At 46.9% G+C, this 20,450-nt stretch overlaps 2 protein-coding genes across 3 annotated transcripts; one reads left to right on the top strand and one right to left on the bottom strand.

Annotated features, from left to right (window-relative positions):
- Positions 1-707: 707 nt before the first annotated feature.
- On the bottom strand, positions 708-10,952 carry clcn7 (chloride channel 7). 2 transcript variants are annotated; one of them, XM_084571317.1, is made up of 25 exons: positions 10,334-10,952; positions 9,096-9,173; positions 8,420-8,485; positions 8,246-8,311; positions 8,033-8,165; positions 7,152-7,261; positions 6,824-6,904; positions 6,678-6,740; positions 6,498-6,581; positions 6,327-6,420; positions 5,754-5,818; positions 5,541-5,657; positions 5,406-5,460; positions 5,266-5,326; positions 4,156-4,297; positions 3,817-3,910; positions 3,554-3,726; positions 3,075-3,126; positions 2,866-2,993; positions 2,290-2,375; positions 2,080-2,212; positions 1,916-1,975; positions 1,659-1,835; positions 1,497-1,577; positions 708-1,396 (listed from the first exon to the last, which is right to left on the bottom strand). In XM_084571317.1, the coding sequence occupies exons 1-25, from the start codon at positions 10,445-10,447 to the stop codon at positions 1,310-1,312; spliced, it is 2,400 nt and encodes a 799-aa protein (XP_084427443.1). In that variant the 5' UTR covers positions 10,448-10,952; the 3' UTR covers positions 708-1,309. The 2 variants fall into 2 exon arrangements, with proteins under 2 accessions (XP_084427443.1, XP_084427444.1); XM_084571318.1 differs by lacking the exon at positions 9,096-9,173.
- Positions 10,953-11,905: 953 nt separating this feature from the next.
- Positions 11,906-16,497, top strand: slc2a6 (solute carrier family 2 member 6). The gene is made up of 8 exons (XM_084570124.1): positions 11,906-12,954; positions 13,650-13,921; positions 14,252-14,348; positions 14,453-14,552; positions 14,634-14,827; positions 14,909-15,084; positions 15,166-15,440; positions 15,674-16,497. The coding sequence occupies exons 1-8, from the start codon at positions 12,907-12,909 to the stop codon at positions 16,000-16,002; spliced, it is 1,491 nt and encodes a 496-aa protein (XP_084426250.1). The 5' UTR covers positions 11,906-12,906; the 3' UTR covers positions 16,003-16,497.
- The last annotated feature ends 3,953 nt before the right edge of the window (positions 16,498-20,450 follow it).

The raw sequence follows: 20,450 nt of genomic DNA, 5'->3' as shown, positions 1-20,450 counted from the left end.
CTTCAGATTAGCTAGTTAGCTGGCCCTGTTAGCTTCAGACAGACTTACTGGGTTAGCATTTAGCAACAAATTATTTACGCAATAAAATAAATGAGCCAAACAAATGTTGTGGTTAGCTTGTGAGTTAGCTTTTAGCTACTTGCTAAGCTTTGAAGAACAAAACCAACTACTTATGTTTAGAAAACATAACGTTCATCAAACGTACTGGTTAGCATTAGATAATTAGCTTTAAGCAACCTACTAGGTTAGCATTTGATGATAGCATTTTGTGGTTAGCTTTAGAAGACAAAGGTACATGGTTACCTTAAGAGAGCAACATTACTAGCTTAGCATTAGATGTGAAAATGAGTTAGCTAGCTTCAGACGACTACATGTTTTAAGAGATAAATGAGTGAAAAGGTTCAGTTGAAGTCAAATAAAAAAAAGATGGAGACCACAACCTGATCCACTGCTACAGCTAACCAGGAATAAATCCAGCAGAGCTAAGGTAGCTACACCTGAAAACCTGAGCAGGTGAGCAGGTGACTGGACCTGAACACCTGAGCAGGTGACTGGAGGAGCTGCAGTGATGTGTCCACCAGGTGTCAGGATTCACCTTCAGCTGTTATAAAGAGTGACTGGTTCTGTAGACGGTTTATTATTCAGAGACAGGACGTTATAATAAACATTTATAAATATTAAACTTCACAGAGAACAAAGAGACGTCGTGCAACAATAGATAAACTTTATTAATTCACAAAAGATTCAGACAGTGGTTATAAAATAGACATCTGTACATCAGAGCTGTACAACAGAGACAATTAACACTGCTCATTAGAAATGTTAAGACAAAGGGTTAATCAGGAGTGATCATCAAACACAAAGATATAAAGTTTACATTCATTCAGAGCTTCTTCTCTAACGGGTCAAAGTGCAAACATCTCAAAGGTTTCTGGAGAAGGAGAAGTTAGATGAAGCTGACAGGTCCTGTCTCCTGAAGAAGCAGAGCTGACGTACTGAACCTTCAACCATCTTTAAATTAAAACAATAAATAACAGCAACCTTTCAGTGCAAAACTACACCAACATCATCCTGACGAGTGACGACCAACCAGCTGCTGGACACAAACATCTTTAAAACGTCTCCTCTCCTCCAGCTCCTTATCATAAAACCGTCCTGCTGTAAATTAACACAGGACAAAGAGAAGGTACCGTCTGAAGCCTGGGACAGAAAACTGGTGACAAATAATAATAACAGTGACTGATTTCACTCTGATGGAGTCCTGCATAGAAGCTGGTCACCAGTGGTGCCAGAGTGGGTTCTATGTGTTCTATGTCTGGGCCAGCTGCAGCTCCTCCAGACCGTGTTTCCCCACGTGGTACCTGGCCAAGTCCTTCCTGGTCACCAGCCCGACCACCTGGAGGCGGAAGGACACCCGTTAACGTTCAGAGGACACACACAGGTTAGAACACACACCACACACACACACCACACACACACACCACACACACTCTCACCCTGTTTTCGTCGTCGACCACCACCAGGTGTCTGAGTCCCAGAGCTCTGAACAGCTTGAAGACACGAGGCAGAGACGTTTCCTGCAGAAAGACGGAGTTCATTCACACTGAGTCTGAAACGAGACAGTAAAGAGACCGTGTGTGTGTGTGTGCGCGCGTTACCATGGGAACAGTGTAAGGCGTCGGGTTCATGAACTCCGTGAGGTCCATCATACACTCCCTCTCGTCCTGGGACACGTGGATGCTCTGGATGGGGGGGAAGCGAGGGTACGCGTCCCTGAAGTCCTTCAGCTGGAGCTTCCTCTGAGTCAGCCGGGACCGAGCCAGCTCCACAAACACCTGCCAGGTGAGACGACAGCCATCACAACCACAGCCTCTACACACACACAGAGTCACAGCAGCAGGGGGCGAGGCGTTACCTTGTGTTTGAGCAGGACGATGAGCTGGGAGCGCAGGATCAGGCCGCAGAGCTTGGCTGGCTGTAAGGACAGAGAAGACGTTCAGATCTCTGCAGCGTCTCCGTCTCAGTTTCTATTCAACCTTTAAACAGCTCAGACTTTAAACGAAGAAAACCAGACTGCACCTCATCATTGTCAGACACTTGCACGACGACAGGGAAGCCGTTGTGATTGGTCGACGTGTTGCTAAGGACGTCCACGATGGTTCCCACCTTCTCTATTCTGTTGAAGCAGGTGACTGGAGAACTCATCACCTCCCTGCGTCCAGAGGAGACGGCGTTGAGTGTTAACAGAAATAACTTCCTGTATCAGGTTACGAGTCAGACGGGACGTACCTGGCCGTCAGCCAATGGGAGGTGGCGGGAGCCTCCCAGTGCAGGAAGGGAACACTCTGCAGCTTGATGTGGATGTCGTACAAACCCTGCAGGAGGTTCCAGACAGTTACAGAACAATGAAAACACAACCTGAGGGATAACGCTCTAATGACGCTGCAGGTAAACATGGACAGGTTGTTATTTACTCATCTGTTTAGAGTCTGGAAAAGAAATCATTATAAAATCTATGACTGAAATCTTTCTCATGAAACTTTAATCAAATAATATTTAACTCCGTCTTCTTCTCTGTGTCTGTCTCAGTGTAGACATTTTCATTTCAGCGTCTGTAACGTCATCAAAGCTCAGGACAAACTCTGGAGCTGGTTTTTATTTTCTGGTTGAAGTTTTCTGCACTTAGTTGTTAATGAAGCTGACGAGTGGTGACGTTATGACGGTTAACTAAACTAAAACAAGGCGGGAACAAATATCTGAACAAAGATAAACAGGACATGTCTTTCATTTCAGTGACAGAGTACTCCAGATTATACTCCTTAGAAATACTAAAATAATTCAACCCTAACGTCCGTCTCCTCTCACCTCTTCAAAGTAGTCTCCAACGATCTTGGCGGTCATGAGGACGAGCATGATGGGAAGTCCGTACGTCACGTTCCCGGTAGCTTCCACCATGATGACGGTCAAACTCAGAGTCATCCTCACGATGCCGCCTGTGGACGTCGGACCGTTAATTCATTAATTAATTGATTGATCAGATCAGAACCAATCATCACAGGATCAGTGGGACTCACCTAACTGAGCTGCTGCTCCAATCAGGGCGTATTTCCCCGGGACGGCCCAGATCTAACAGAACACAGGAAACTGAAATAAGAACTGGACCAAGAGTTTAGAGAAATACCACAAAGGTTCTAGTAACAATAGAACCAGGCCCACTCTCTATTTAGACATGTGGAGAACCAAAGAACCCAAAGTGTTCCACGTTGGGTTTAATCTGACTACAAATAAAACTGGTTCCACTACAGGAGGCAACGTAGACACATTTTATTTATCCTGGACATCATCACATTCTACCATTGTGATCATTATACTCTAATCCAGAAGAAGATTGATGTTTCCTCCAGGTTCTTCACACATGGAACTAACTAATAAATATCTCAGCGTTTGACGTCAGTTCAGACTCAAAGGCTCATTTTTCATGTTTTCCTTCCTGACTCATCGGGTCGCCACCGCTGGCTCTAAAAACGAGAAGTGAGAGGAGTCATGCACCAACCGAGTCTGAGGAGGAGATGGAGGCGAGCAGGATCCCACACAGCCTCCCCCAGGCGGCGCCGATCAGCAGCGACGGGATGAAGACTCCGGCCGACACCGCCAGGCCGTACGTCCAGCACGCCAGGAAGAAGTAGGTCAGCGTGAAGAGGCCCAGCGTCAGAGGGTTGTAGGTCCCTGAGCGACGCAGAGAGGACGTCAACCTTCATGTTTAATCAGTCACACAGGTGTTAATGAGCGACCGCTGCGGCTGGGACGAGGCCTCACCTGGAGGGTTGTGGAAGAGGCTGCGGACGCTTCTCTCTGGAGTGTTGAAGAAGGCCGTGGCCATGGAGTTATACTCACCGTCTGCACAGAACAGCTGCAGACAGAGGGGCTCATTAGTAACACCCATCACATGCAGCCAATCACATGCTTTATGGGACGTCCCGATCTGGACCAGGGGGGTGACCCAGGGATTTTTAAAATGACCGGGTTCATTTTAGGTCAAAAACAAACCACGTCCCTGTCGAGTCAGGACGTCTTCTTCCTCTTCTGACTGAGTCACTGACTTTAGCCGACGCGTTTCTATTTATGTTTAATATTAGAAGATAACAGAGTGTTGACCTGCAGAGGATACTCCTCGCTGTGGTCCGGTCCCAGCGGCTGACAGTCGGTGGAGAAGTAGATCATGGTGAAGGACACGGTGGCGGTGACGGCGGCGACCAACATGGCCTCCATCACCTGCAAACACGGCCGATGGACGTACCTGAAACACAGGAGGCGTCAGCGCGGAGACGGCTGTAAAAACACACGGGAGTCAAACAAAGAGTCAGAGCAGATGTGACACGTAACGTCAGACTGAGGACGTATTTATAGAAAACAAGAACAACCTGAAACTATCAGTGAGAGGATTTATTCACCAGAGAGCAGCCTGCACACACCCAGAGGTTAAAGGGACGGTTAGGAGTTAACAGGACAAAGAGTCAAAGAGAAATCACTGACCTATGCTGACTCACTCACACTGAGACACTTAGAATAATAAACCCAGAAAAGGAAGTATGGTATAAACAAAACATAAACAGAGATTTAAAGACAACATGACAATAAAATAATCTATTTAAATCTCCTGTGGTGATAAATCAGAGTCTGAACTCTGGATTTAAAAAGACAAAGAGACAAGAAAGATGAGACGACGGAGGAGACGCCACAGACTCAAACTAAATAAATACGTGTGAATAAATCTGTTCAGGACAGCTGCAGTGACCCAGGACGGATGTTTAGGTCAGAGAATATCTACAGGACTCAGAGATGATAACATCTGATTTAATAACTGATCTCTGAGCTCGTTATTCTTCAGTCAGCTGGTCCTCCAGGTAGAAGCTACCTGACTAACGTCCTGTAGCAGCTCATTAACAGACATTTATTACTGATGAGGACTCAGATCCAGTGTTTGTTATAAGAGCTGCCCCGGGCCTCTGCCCCGGGCCTCTGCCCCGGGCCTCTGCCCCGGGCCTCTGCCCCGGGCCTCTGCCCCGGGCCTCTGCCCCGGGCCTCTGCCCCAGGCCTCTGCCCCAGGCCTCTGCCCCAGGCCTCTGCCCCAGGCCTCTGCTCCAGGCCTCTGCTCCAGGCCTCTGCTCCAGGCCTCTGCCCAGGTCTCGTGTTGAGCCACACCCAGGACAACACTAACCCAGCTGCTGCTCTGACATGTGACAGGTGAGGGCCAATGAAGCTCACCTGATCCTGAAGATGGTCAGCCAGTAGTTGAGGACGTTGAAGAGCGCTCCCAGTAACCCTCCTGCAAGAACACCAGCACACAGTCAGAGCCACAGACACAGAACAAACAGAAATGTGAGCTGGTCTCATGTGTTCGTCACCTAGAGCTCCCATGGCGATGAACAGGGGGATCTCATAGAGGTTATAGGCCATGCTCTGGAAGAAGAACGGTCAGATCATCTTAGACCGAGCAGAGAAACAGAGAACAGCAGAAAGAGAAAGAGAAGGTTCCTCACGTCGCTCTCAAAGCGTCCGAAGTTGATGAGACCGGGGTTGGAGAGGTCTCCAGGTTTATGGTGATAGATGCTGAGGAAGAAGTTCAGAGTGAAGGTGGAGAACATGGAGGCGAAGAACTGTAGGAGAGAAACAGACTCAGACTCAGACTCAGACTCAGACTCAGACTCCTCCTCCTTTACTCTGACTCGTTACGGTTTAAGGGTCTGACTTACGATCCTCCACGTCAGCATCTGGTTCCAGAAAGAAGCTCCTTCCTCCAGAGAGAACAGAACGCCGCCTGTCGACCAATCACAACGACTCGTGTAAAGACGGGACCGCCACAGAGACGACCACACGGTATCCTACCAAGCTCTACGGAGCGCCGCCGTTACAGAGCGCCGCCGCCACAGATATATTTTCTAATCTAGACTTTTACTGAGCTCATTTATTAAACATCTACTAAAGTGTTTCTGCTCTACTGATGAATCTGAGTCCATGAGTTCAGCTTCATTATCACAACGAGTCAATTCAACCTTTAAATATAAAAATATGTTTAACTTTAAGATTTAGAATTAAATGAAGTAAATAATTTTGTCTGGAAACTGGAGATTAAGTCTTTAGTTTAAAGTTCTCCATGTAACGTCTGTTCCTGTTGATTCCAGGTTCTGGAGGTTCTTAAAGGTTCTGGAGGTTCTGGAGGTTCTCAGTGTTTATTCTGGCCGTGCAGCCGAACCATCCAGCAGCTGAACCGTCTGCGCCACTAAAGCTGATTAATAACAAAGGTCTCTGTGTTCTGGGTCTTTTACCGACTGGAGCTCCAAAAGCTGCAGAAACTCCGGCAGCAGCTCCGGCAGAAACAAAGTCCCGTTTCTCTGTGTCTCTGCGGAAGTATTCAAAGATCTGAGGACACAGAAAGACACTGGTCACTGGACATGTTCTGATCTACAGACTGAGAGCAGCTTCAGAGACGCACCGACCTTGAAGTCTCTCTTTAGAGACGTGCTCCGTCCCTGAGAGACTCCTGCAGCTATAACAGCACCAGAGTGAATCATGGGGCCTTCCTGAGGGATTGTGGGTAAACGGGAGGACAGGTCAAATTAAAACTGAATCAGATGAAACTATTGTGAGAAGCTCTGATAACAGCTGATCGTGTTTACCTTCCCGACAGCCAGACCTCCGACCACCGAGCAGATCACACCGGCCACTTTGACCAGCAGAGTCTGAGGACGGTAAATAAATCAATCAATCAATCAATCAATCACTGACACCTGAGGCTGCACCTGTTAATGCGTTCGTCTGGTACCTTGAGTCGGACCACTCTGGGAATCTTGACTCCGTTCAGGTAACATTTAATCTGAGGAATCCCACTTCCTGCTGCGATGGGCTGCACCACAGAGAAGAGGCAGAGTTGAATATCAGGAGGAATATCTGTGTCCCTCACACCAACACGTTGACTAATTCATCTTCACTTCTGCTTTGGTTTGAGTGGTTTGGAACAAACCGAACAAAAGGCTCAGATGCAGACGTCTTCAAAAATCTATTCTCACACTCGAAGGACGGGATTAAAGGAACAGAAGAGGAAGGAAAACCGACCACAGCGACCACCAAAGAGTTTCTGCTTTCAGTCTCACCTCCCAAAACGCCACGATGATGGATCCCAGCATGACGATGGCGGCGTTGAAGACGGCCCAGAGGAGGAGAGAGATGGACAGGCCGCCCACCTCCGTGAACTTCTCTATGTCTGAGAGGGTTCAGAGTTAAGAGTCACACGGAACAAGAAACAAGAACCTCCACACGCCTGCAGGCTGAAGCCAGACCAATCACTAAAACATGTCTGTTCCTGCAAAGACCTAAAGAAATAATACATCTCCAAACTAGAAACCTCCTCGTCTGCTTAAAGCATATAAATATAAAATCATATTTTAAAAGAAGCTTCATAATAAAGTTCAGTCTTCTCTACTCATCGTCCTGGAGAGAGAAGTTGTTCAACTGAAACGTTTCAGTCCGAAGCAATAAAGTAAAAACACAAAGAAATAAATGTGTAGATAACATTTAAATAAACCCTTTTAATAATAAAGTCCAAATATCATCAGGTCAGTCTGGGTAACACGTCTCCAGGAGACTTGGTTTAATCTCTATAAAGTAAAGAGGAAGTAAACGTGCTCAGGACTCTGAATGAAAGGACAGTTGCTCAACGTAAAGTCTGGACCTGTCACATGTAATAAATCTGTGTCCTCCACCACAGACAGACCTTCTCTGCTTTTACTTCTTATAAAGTCATAACTCATTTTACAGTTCATAGTGATCAGCTCTGGGAGCTTCCTCTTATCATCCACCTGGAGATAACGTCATTCACAAACATTTAAAAACACGAGGAAACAAATCTGCTCGGCACCAAGAACTGGTCGAGTCTGTCACATGAACTAAAACCTGTCCTTCCAATAACAAACGCTCCCGTCAGCCTGCTGCTAACAGCTGGGACTGAGTAAAGATGAATAACTCTCCAGGATACTCTCTTTGACCACTTGGTATTTCAGGCCAGCCAGCTCCTCCACCGCGATGTCGATGAAGCAGGCGACGAGGCCGGTGAAGAAGCCGATGAGGCCACAGATCACCCAGCGACTGATCTCCAGACACCGGAAACCCTGGAGACACAAAGACACGAGAGTTCATACAAGAGTAGAAACAATAAAGACACCGTGGAGGACAGTCAGGCTCCACTCACCATGTAGCTCATCCTCCTCTCCTCCTCCAGGAACAGCTGGTTCTCACTGTTATCATAGTCCAGACTCTGAGAGAGAACACACCCGTCACGTTAGGAAGCAGCAAAACAAACCAACCAGACGGAGACAGAGACGGAGACGGAGACAGAGACAGAGACAGAGACGGCGGGTTTCACCTCATATTTAAGAGACAGCAGCTTCTCGTTGTGTGGGATCTCTTTGGGACGTCCTCGGAGCGAGTCCTGCCGGGGACAAACACATAAAGACAGAGGTCACCACGGTAACGCCGACCTCCGACCCCAACCATGTGAGAGACCGTGTGACTCAAACGGCAGCAGCGACAGGCAGACGGAGGACGGAGGACGGAGGACGCTAGCTGCAGAACATTTAGTCTGAAGCTCTGAGAGACGGGAAGCTTCACATCCACATGCAGCAGCAGCAGCAGCAGCAGCAGCAGCAGCAGAGATGTCCTCAACACGTCACATGCAGAGCGACTCAAACCAAGATAAAAACAGCCTGAAGCTTCAGATTATTATTATTATTATTTCTAATATAACTGAGTCCTCTGCTTTTAGACTGGGAGCTGGAGGATAAACTTCGTCTGCAGCGGTCACAGTGGAAACTGAAACAGTTTCCTACATGTGTGTTTCACTCACTCTACGTGAATCATCATTTCTGCTTTTACCAGAATACTATGAAACCTAGAGGCTGGTGAATGGGTGGAGTGATCTGGTGGAGGGGAGTCATTAATACTCTAGTCTATGAGGTTCAGGTTCTAACGGAGGGACGGGGGGGTCTAGGCGACAGACACACAGAGAGACAGAGAGGAGACGCTGGGAGCTGGGACTTTACCTCGTCTGATGTCATCTCCTCTTCCAAATCCACCGTGCTGAGTCTGCCTATCTGAAATAAGCTGCCTCCTCCAGACAGCTACAGACAGCAACAGTTACACACACGCTGATCAACGTAGAGGCTCCACAGGTTTAATAAACTCAGTCTGCATGGGTGGACACGTCCCTGCATGGGTGGACACGTCCCTGTATGGGTGGACACGTCCCTGCATGGGTGGACAAGTCCCCTGCATGGGTGGACATGTCCCTGTATGGGTGGACACGTCCCTGCATGGGTGGACGCGTCCCCTGCATGGGTGGACACGTCCCTGCATGGGTGGACACGTCCCTGTATGGGTGGACAAGTCCCTGCATGGGTGGACACGTCCCTGCATGGGTGGACATGTCCCTGCATGGGTGGACGCGTCCCTGCGTGCGTGGACGCGTCCCTGCGTGCGTGGACGTGTCCCCTGAATGGGTGGACACGTCCCTGCATGGGTGGACGCGTCCCTGCATGCGTGGACGTGTCCCCTGCATGCGTGAACGCGTCCCTGTGTCTCTTCTACACGTCCCTGCATGCGTGGACGCGTCCCTGTGTCTCTTCTACACATCCCTGCATGGGTGGACGCGTCCCTGCGTGCGTGGACGCGTCCCTGTGTCTCTGCTACACGTAGATTTATTCTGGATCCGTTTACAACCTTCAAACCAAACTACGGTCAAAAGGAGAAGCAGGTAATTTGTGTTAAACTGCAGAATTAATTACAAAAAGCCACTTGAACACATTTAGTTCACTCCACCTGTAGCGTGGTCCTGATGAACAGGAAGTAGGTGAGGAGGGAAACAGGAAGTGGGATTTTCCAGTGTTTTCAATCTTACTTGTTTGGATAAATCTCAGATTAATGATAATTAATTAACATAAATATATTAAACCATGAGGGTAACAATGAGCCCTGGTGAGCTGTGACTCTGTGTGACCACTTCTGTGTTTGTCTTTTCTATAATCTGATTATTTTTCCTCAGCATCATGTCAGTCATTTGATTCCTGTTAGTTTATGCTAAGCTAACATCCAAATGCTAACGAGCCATAATCTCCATAAACAAGTCATAACGGAGCCAGTGACTCAGCATTCATCTCACATGCGGAGTGTAAAGAGTCGACCTGGTTGGTGGTTAATGAAACATCACACAGGCTCCTCACGGCGCCGACAGCTGTCAGCTGATTAGCTGAGCTAGCTGAGCTAGCCGCCATGCTAGCTGTACCTGTCTGGAGGCTCGCGGCGGCTCGGAGCCGTTCAGCAGCGGCGTCCTCTCCGCGGCTGCCCCGGACTCGTCAGCGCGGCTGGACCACGACACTTTCTTGGTGATGTTCGCCATGACGGCCCGCTAGCTGCTCCGGCTGCCCGCTAGCTGCTCCGGCTGTCCGCTAGCTGCTCCGGCTGCCCGCTAGCTGCTCCGGCTGCCCGCTAGCTGCTCCGGCTGCCCGCTAGCTGCTCCGACTGCCCGCTAGCTGCTCCGACTGCCCGCGGCTCAGGCTGGTTGGTAGGCTAGCTGCTCCGGCTGCCCGCTAGCTGCTCCGACTGCCCGCGGCTCAGGCTGGTTGGTAGGCTAGCTGCTCCGACTGCCCGCTAGCTGCTCCGGCTGTCCGCTAGCTGCTCCGGCTGCCCGCTAGCTGCTCCGACTGTCCGCTAGCTGCTCCGGCTGCCCGCTAGCTGCTCCGACTGCCCGCTAGCTGCTCCGACTGTCCGCTAGCTGCTCCGGCTGCCCGCTAGCTGCTCCGACTGTCCGCTAGCTGCTCCGACTGCCCGCTAGCTGCTCCGGTTGGTCTGTTTGTCGGCTAGCTGCTGCTGCTGCTGCTGCTGCTGCTGCTGCTCTTCCTCATCTCTCCATTATCACTCAGAGAACTCGTGATGCTGGGGACGGGGCGCGTGCAGGGTCAAAAAGGCTTTGTTGGCGCGTTGCATGCTGGGACTTGAAGTGTTACTGTTTGTGGGTGAATCCGACAAAACCTAACCCGAGGCTTCTAACCCTAATTTAATTTAATTTAATTTAATTTAATTTAATTTAATTTAATTTAATTTAATTGGGCTTTAATAGTATTTAATCTGTATGAAATAACATTACGTTTTATTTTATTTAAATGTATTTATGATGTTACTTTACGTTATTTTATTATTATTATTATTATTATTATTATTATTGTTATTATTATTATTATTATTATTGTTATTATTATTATTACTATTATATTTGATCGTGTATTATTTTATTTTATTAATAATAATACATTTTATTTAAAAGCGCTTTTCAAGATACTCAAAGACACTTTACATAAAAAGAACATCAAATTAGCAAAACAATGTGAAATATAACATTAAAAACACAATAAACTGAGCTAAACATTAAAAGCAATTTTAAAAAGGTGTGTTTTTGTCAGAGATGTGAAGGTAGGAAGGTCGGTACAGTCACGGATGTGTTTGGGGAGAGAGTTCCAGAGGGAGGGGGCAGCTGCAGAGAAGGCTCTGTCGCCCCAGGTTCGACTACATTATTACATTATTATACATTTTAATTAGCTTTATTTATGTAATTTTAAACTATATGTTATTGTCTATTCAGTTCAATTCAATTCAATTTTATTTATATAGCGTCAATAACAAAACAAATCGTCTCAAGACACTTTACTAAACCCGTCCTGAAGCCTCCAGAGCAGCCTGAAGGCGACGGAGGCAGGAAAAACTCCCTTATTATTTTACATTACATTTTATTTTTTTTTTACATTAATTTTATTACATTACATTTTATTTTATGACCTTACGTTATGTTTTATGTATGTATTATTACATTTCTATGACATTACACGTCACATTTCCTCCAGAATGAAGTAATATCAGTTTTTTCTCATAGTGATTTTATCAGTGGGTCTCAATGACCCCTTCGTTGTCCTTATATTTCAACATTTGCGGTCTAGTAGACATTCCTGGAAATGAAATGCAGAACAACACATACGTCGCCTCACAAACATCAACACACATAACTGCCATACTTACCACATTCCTTTCCTGTTCACATTAAACCGTCATAAATAGATTCACCTGTAACCTGACACTCTGTAAAATGTCTTGGTGACGATCGCTGAGTTTCTGCTCTGGTTCAGGGTCTGAGGAAGGACTGAACTCTGAGGACATAAAAGTATTTCTGCAGCAGTTTGATGAAAAGTCAAGAAAATACAGAAAATCTCCAGAAGGTTGAAACATACACGACACGTCTGTGACGACGCAGAGCGTTTCCATCATTACGAAATAACGTCTGAATGTAGCATGAAATAAATGGATCTGAGTGTGTCAGTGTGTGTGTGTCTCAGTGTGTGTGTGTCTCAGTGTGTGTGTGTTTCATGGTGTTTGTGTTTCATGGTGTGGTAGAATAGTAGACGGTAGAATCAGCTGTTCTTTCTTCCTCCCTCTGGTTCAGCTGGTGGATCTGATTCTCTTCTTCTTCTGCTTTCTCTGGTGAGCCAATCCAGGAATGTGCAGCTCATGGTTCCTTCTGCTTTCTGTTCATGACCTGCAGCCCTGATTTTCACTGGTCAAGTGGAACTTACTTTAACCAAACGGCTGTTAATGCATCCGTCATCTTTTTCACTCTGGGACTCTTTTTTTTTTGTTGTCACGGGACTTGGCCTACCAGTAACACCCCACTCAGAATGAAAGTAGTTTTCAGGTGTGGAAAGTTTGGACAGTTTCTGTTTCAGCCTCAGATGAAGCCTCTGCTCTCAGTCAGTCTGGAAGCCTCCTAGACTGAAGCAGTGTCTCTGGAGCAGGACGACCGTGGACGCAGACATGGACGAAGAGACACCACTGCTGAGGAGGACGTCCCCTGAATCTAAGGTCTGAGTCTGATCAGTTCATTTATCTGTGAATCTGATGGAACAGGAAGATTCATCTGAGAAGAGTTTGATTCATGACGTGAGAACTTTAAATCATGTGTTGTGGTCAGAGACGGGTCAGAGGATTTAGTTATTTAAATATAATTTATTACTGCAGACATTTTAGTTTTTGTCACAGTCTTTTCTGATTTAAAGTCTGTTATTAGTCTGTTATTAGTCTGTTATTAGTCTGTTATTTACTGAATGTGTGCAGCTCTAGACTCCACAGGTAACGTAGGAAATGAAACAAACTGGTTCACTAGAGGAATTATTCTTATTATTCTTATTTTAATAGTTTTAAAGCGTAGAGTGAAGAGAAACGATCAGCGGTGTCATAAAAGAGAAGTAAAGCAGCCTGGGACTAGATGCTTCCTGTTACCATGCAGCTTCTTATCTGAGGTTTTATTTAATATGAAGAGAGATTCAACCGACTGGTGCTCTGCTAGCGAGGCTAACTAATGCTAACAGTAGAAGGTTAGTAGTCAGAGTCAGTCAGTTTTTATTTTAATGAATCCTCTTTTTAGTCCACTGAACGTATTGTCATGGAGACGACAGAGTGGTGTCAGGTGGGGGCCCTTTCTCGGGGCCCCTCCCTCCTGTCCAGACTCGTCTCTTCACTTCCTGGTTTTTTATTTTCTTTTCTTCTTTCTCCATCAGATCAGGAACTCCACCCTCTACCTGGCCGTCTTCTCCGCCGTCCTGGGGAACTTTGTCTTCGGCTACTCTCTGGTCTACCCGTCCCCCGTCCTGCCCGTGCTCATCGGTCCCGACGCCGACCCTGGGCTCAAGATGGACACGGACCAGGCCGCCTGGTTCGGCTCCATCTACTCGCTGGGGGCGGCGGGCGGCGGTCTGGGCGCCATGCTGCTCAACGACAAGATCGGACGGAAGCTGACCATCATGATGTCGGCGGTGCCCTCGGCTGTGGGGTGTGTCTCAGTGTCTTAGTGTCTCTGTGTCTCTGTGTCTCAGTGTCTTAGTGTCTCAGTGTCTCTGTGTCTCTGTGTCTCAGTGTCTGTGTCTCTGTGTCTCAGTGTCTCTGTGTCTCAGTGTCTCTGTGTCTCTGTGTCTCTGTCTCTCAGTGTCTCTGTGTCTCAATGTCTCAGTGTCTCTGTGTCTCAGTGTCTCTGTGTCTCTGTGTCTCCCTGTCTCAGTGTCTCTGTGTCTCAATGTCTCAATGTCTCAGTGTCTCTGTGTCTCCGTGTCTCAGTGTCCACTCCTGACGGTCCCACTCAGACTCTAACCTGTGGTTGTCTCAGGTACCTGATGATGGGAGGAGCCATAAACGTGGAGATGCTGCTGATTGGCCGATTCCTGACGGGTATTGCCGGGGGGATGACCGCAGCATCCATCCCTGTAGGTTACCATGGTTACAGTGTCTCTTGTTTTGTGACAGCAGAGACTCACGAGGCTAATAAACATACGTGTGTGTGTCTCGTTGTGTATCTTGTGTGTCTCAGGTGTACATCTCAGAGATCTCCCACAGGGGGGTCCGTGGGGCTCTGGGCTCCTGCCCCCAGATCACGGCCGTGTTCGGGGCCCTGGTCCTCTACGCTCTGGGTAAGATCCTCCAGACGTTGCTGCAGAGCCTCGGCTCAGAGTCTCCTATCTGTCCCGTCTCATTCTGGGTGTCGCCCTCAGGTCTGGTGTTGCCGTGGCGATGGCTGGCCGTGGCGGGCGAGGTCCCGACGTTGCTGATGGTGCTGATGCTGGTGTTCATGCCCTCGTCGCCCAGGAGGCTGCTGTCTCTGGGGCGGCCCCAGAAGGCGGAGGAGGCGCTGCGCTGGTTGAGGGGGCGTGACTACGACACTCACCCGGAGCTCAGCGCCATCCAGGTGAGGGCGAGAGGAGGAGCTTTGACCTGAAGAACGACCTTCTGAACTCTGACCTTTGTCTTGTTCTCGTCTCTGATGCAGCAAAGCATCGACGCAACGACCAAGGTCACATGGTCTGAGCTGGCCCTGCCCACCTACTACCGGCCGATCTTCATCTCCGTGGCGATGCGCTTCCTGCAGCAGATGATGGGCATCACGCCGATCCTGGTCTACCTGCAGACCATCTTCGCTCGGAGCCACATCTCCCTGGATCCCAGGTGCTCACCTCATGTCTCCATGACAACGCAACGTCCACATGGACGCTGACATGTGTACTGACCTGTCCCCGTGTCTCACAGGGTTGGCGCCACCATCGTGGGAGTGGTCCGCCTCGTCTCGGTTGCCATAGCAGCCAGTCTGATGGACAGGGCGGGGCGTAAAGCTCTGCTGTACACGTCCAGCATGCTGATGTTTCTGTCCACTCTGACGCTGACCATGGTCTCACACACCACGCCCTGCCCTCCAAGCCCCACCCCCCTCAACGTCACCGCCCTGGACTACAGCTCCCATCATGCCTTGGTGCAAACGGGGTCGGCCGTCATCCCTCTGATCTGCACCATGGTGTTTATATTCGGTGAGTGTGAGGGAGGATCAGAGCTGCTGTTGTGTGTCTGCTGTTGTGTGTCTGCTGTTGTGTGTCTGCTGTTGTGTGTCTGTTGTTGTGTGTCTGTTGTTGTGTGTCTGCTGTTGTGTGTCTGTTGTTGTGTGTGTGTTGTTGTGTGTCTGCTGTTGTGTGTCTGTTGTGTATATGTAGATGAACACACCCAGAGCTGCTGTGCCTGTTGCTTTAACTTGTCCGTCTCCTAGGTTACGCCATGGGGTGGGGCCCAATCACGTGGCTGCTGATGGCAGAGGTGTTGCCGCTGGTCGCTAGGGGCGTGGCCTCCGGTCTGTGCGTCACCGTCAGCTGGCTGACAGCGTTCATGCTCACCCACGCCTTCACCTACATGATGGAGAGGTACGGCCTGATGGCGCCCTACCTGCTCTTCACCATCGTCTCCGTCCTCAGCCTCCTCTTCAACGCCGTCTGCATCCCGGAGACCCGCGGCCGCACGCTGGAGGAGATCGAGAACTACTTCAGGACGGGACGCAGCTTCACCATCAACCAGTGCGCGACCACGGCGCGGGAGACATGAGACACTATGAGTTCACCTGATCGTTGTTTTATTAACTCATGTTCTGGGAGCTGACCCTCGTCCTGACCCTCGTCCTGACCCTCGTCACGACCTTTTCTCTTTGGACGTCTCAGATCTATGACCTCACCATCGTTCCCTCAGACTTTATTCAGTTTCAGATCCTTGAAGGTTTAGTAACACTGGACTGGAGCTAAACCAGATCAGAGTGACTCAGTCTTCCTCCTGGTGTTAGGGTTAGGGTCCTCATTTATCTGATGTTCTCCTCAAAGACTCTGATGTTTACTCCTCTCTCTTTATCTCACATACATCACCGTCTTATCTTTGAATCTATGTTTCCTGTTACCTTGGCGCCTCATTAGTTCCTGTCAACAATAAAACCTTCTACTTCCTATTTACACTGGTTCGCACATGCTCAGTGTGCTTGGGGGTCATGTGACATGTGTCATGTGATAGTGTTGTACCTGTAACAGTTACCTGATAATTAAAGCTGACAACATAAACTGTGTAGAAACACTGACCTCCTGCCTCCTCCTCTTCTTCTTCTTTCCTCTGGTTGAACTGAAGCTCAGAGTCAGAGGACACGTGCGCCGCCATCTTGGCTGTTTAGAGTCTGTGCAGTAGAGTTTGGGGGTGGAGCCACAGTGTCGGTGCCCCGCCCACAGTTAGACTAAATCACAGGCATAGCCTTGTGAACTTTAGCCTGGCTGATTTATACGTCGTTTGTCTTTGCTACTAAATTTTATTTCATTTAATTTGATGATTTAATTTTCAGAATAACGACGCCTGAACACGAACAACGTGATAAAAACAACGGAAAACAACAGAACCCAACTTTAGTTTTACTTGATGTGTAATGTTTTAGTTTTTTTTTTTTATTTGGCTCATGTCTATTGGCTAATATGGAGGGGGCGGGGCTTAATGGCCATTACTGCAGCCAGCCACCAGGGGGAGCTCCACGTGTTTCCTTATAATCTAAAACATCAGTTCTAGTATTTTTCTGTTTAATTCTTTTGTATAATTATAATTTCCATTGGACGCTTGGTAAACATTAAATAAGAATTATATAAAAACAGAAGAAGAAAAGTCCAGGAGGAATCAGACAGACTCCACGTCATCATCCTGCTACAGACTGAATTCAGTAAAACATATGTTAAGAGCAGTGGTGTAGTCGTCCCTGGAGAAGTGGGTATACTCTCAGTTTTGCCTTTTGTCATGACCTGGCTCGTAAGCCATGGCAACAAAAGGAGAGACACAGATTAAGCCTAAAGTTTAACCACTTTATTTAAATAAGGTCAACAACCAAGAAAGAAATGTGGTTTGAGTGGGAGTATCAGTGTGTCTGTATAGCACAGTAACTACTCTTTTCATTGTTATCTGTCCCTACACAAAATAAGACAGACTGGTTAGACCTCAGTATAATGTTAGGTCGAATCTTAAACTATTTGTCTCCATTTTTGTACTTTAACTTACTTTAAAATCAACTACCAGCCTAGCTATTATAAACTTGTAGCTCAGTCAGTCAGGTGAAGTAACTTGGCTAACGTTATACTTTTAGACCTTTACAATAACAAACGAGCTTCATGGACATTGATATAATCTCTGGGCATTTATCACAGTTTCATCTAACGTTACAGTCTAGTATGAAACTCTTATGAACTGGGCTGATTATACACTTACTGAAAACCAACAATGACCCCCCCCCCCCCCCCCCCCCACACACACACACACACCCCACATAGCTTCATAGCTCCAGGCTAACATAACATTAGTCTTTCATAACCGTAGCCTACTGTGACTACTGACATCAACTCTCTTCTCTAAATGTGTAGTCATTTTGCGAGTAGTTTAAAACAATAACGTCATGATGTTTAATTGTTTTGTTTTATGTGGATATATGTCCTCTCTTGTAACATTAGGGACCATGATGGAAATAAGTGCTTGCACTTTGTCATGATCTATCCCTTGGATATGTCTTTATTCCAATAAATCATGACTCATTTGGAAACTTAGTACTTTAAAACAATGACTCATTTGGAACTTTAAAGACACTGCATTTCTCCATCAAATTCAATTCATTCGAATCGCGCATCTTTCAATGGGACGTGCAGTGACCTGTCAATCAACTGGAGGCACCTGAGGTGTCCAATCAGGTTCCAGAGGCGGTCAGCGCATCCCCCGCCCTACTCTGCCTCTGACTGTCTCATTAGTCCTCGTGCCTAAAGTTAACCAGCTCAATCAGTGAAGGCCCTGGCAGCGAGTACTAGCCGCATCAGGGAGGATTTAGAAGTGGGTATACGCAATGCTGACTGAAAAATAAGTAGGTATACTCCGTATACCTGCGTATACCCTGGACTACACCAGTGGTTAAGAGTCACGGTTGTGTTTTAATAAAGTGTTTCATGAGAGAACAACAGATGCAGCGGCAGCAGAGGTTGGTGAAGGCAGAGCTGTTACACCGTGACCTTCCACATCAGGAAACGGTGGACGAGCTGGTTAGACGAGACACATTACTGGAATAATTACCGACATCTCCTTCACTCACACATGTTTCTGTGTCAAACACATTGTCCTCTGAGAGCTCACTAAATATTCTGGTTCCTGTTTGGAGACATTTCAGGAAAAAAAAGAAAAGTAGAATCAGCTCAAAGGTTCAGTTTTCACCCTCACAGCTGCTGTAACTCTGACTCTAACTCTGACTCTATCAAACACGGTCTGAAATGAACCCGTTCTAGATTCGTTGTGACGTGTGGTGCTCTAATTCAGCAGCTATTCAGATGAACCCAGATAGAAACAGAACGACGACGTCACTGGATCTTCGCTCTGCGTTTTTATACCTGCTGAGTCACAGATTATTTTTAAATCCTGATCCACCCACCGTCAGCACCTCCCTCCTTCCCCATCTTCCCTCCTCCCCCTTTTATCTGGGAAACATTATTGTTGTGTTAAAAAACAAACGTTAGCATGCTAACCAGCTAGCTTTGCTCCAAACTAATCACTAACTGTAGATGTGTCTGTTTTCCTGCACTAATCATTTTAACTAATAACTAAAGGTTTAAAATACAACATGATGAGACTGATGAAGATGTTTCAGGGCTGATAATTCATGAATTAATTCAGATTCAGATTCAGAAAACTTTATTTGTCCCTGGGGGCAATTTAAGGCACAAGTGATCAGCTTAACGTTCAAATACAGAAACAGATCAAGAAACAAGATATAAAGTATATATAAGTTACCATGCCATAAATGTTATGACTATGGAGAATGTAAACAGACTGTAGAAGTGAAGTGTAAATGTAAACAGTGAACAGTAGCTACAGGGATTATATATGAACTCTCATTTAACTCAGCTCTGCCTTCAGTTAACATGATGAACACATTAATTCATAAAAGTAAAATATAACCCATGATAATTCGTCCATCTCATCGTCCGACCGCGGTATCAGACGTCAGGATGAAAATAAAACCTGGAGCGCCATCTTTTCTCTTAAATACTGTGGAGCACCACAAGGCTCAGTCCTGGAGACTCTGATGTTACGCAGACGATTCTCAACTATATCTCTGATATATTATAATTATAAAACATTGTACTGTTTGTCTTGAACCGATCAGATCAGTGGAGACATTAGAGCGTTGCAGCAGCAGACGGTTTAGAGACAGAGAGGAGATAAAAGAAATAAACATTAATTAATATAATACATCTGTTTATACATCACACATGACAGAGTTAATGGACACATATTAAAGATGTTTGTGTCGTCTGTCCACGCTTGATGTAAAATGTTGCTGAATGTTGATTTCAGTGAAGATAAAAAACAGGAAACAAAAAATCTTTAATAACAGAGAATTAACTTTGAGTCAAATCACATTTTTATTCAAGAAAACAGCAGAATATAACTTAGTAAAGGTCTCTGACTGTGTCGGTGTGAGGACACAACGCATCCTGTAACCCGTGACCCCTAACCCCTATCCAATAATAACCCCTATCCAATAATAACCCCTATCCAATAATAACCCCTAACTAATAATAACCCCTATCCAATAATAACCCCTAACTAATAATAACCCCTAACTAATAATAACCCCTAACTAATAATAACCCCTATCCAATAATAACCCCTATCCAATAAGTTGGTTGTAACCTTTGACCTATAACCAGGTGTGAACAGGTGAGATTCCTCCGACGGTGGTGGGGCCACAGCGTTGGTGTTCTCTGACAGACACACGCCTCAGTCTTTTCAAGGAATGTAAAGCTCTGCAGGGATTGGTCTATTCTCTGGAATGTGGTTCTTCTGGCCCATCGAAACAAACAGAGCCGCAACCATCACACCCAGCTGACATCATGAGGACTACGCCCGACACACACCTTCACCCGACTCCACCACGGGCCGAGGGACAGTGAACGTTCAAACTGATGTCTTTAGACTTTTAGTTGTGAGATTTAAACTCA

The sequence above is a fragment of the Chelon labrosus genome (assembly GCF_963514085.1).
Source record: "Chelon labrosus genome assembly, chromosome: 21".
Classification (NCBI taxonomy): Eukaryota; Metazoa; Chordata; class Actinopteri; order Mugiliformes; family Mugilidae; genus Chelon; species Chelon labrosus.
This window is presented reverse-complemented; position numbering and strand designations above follow the sequence as displayed.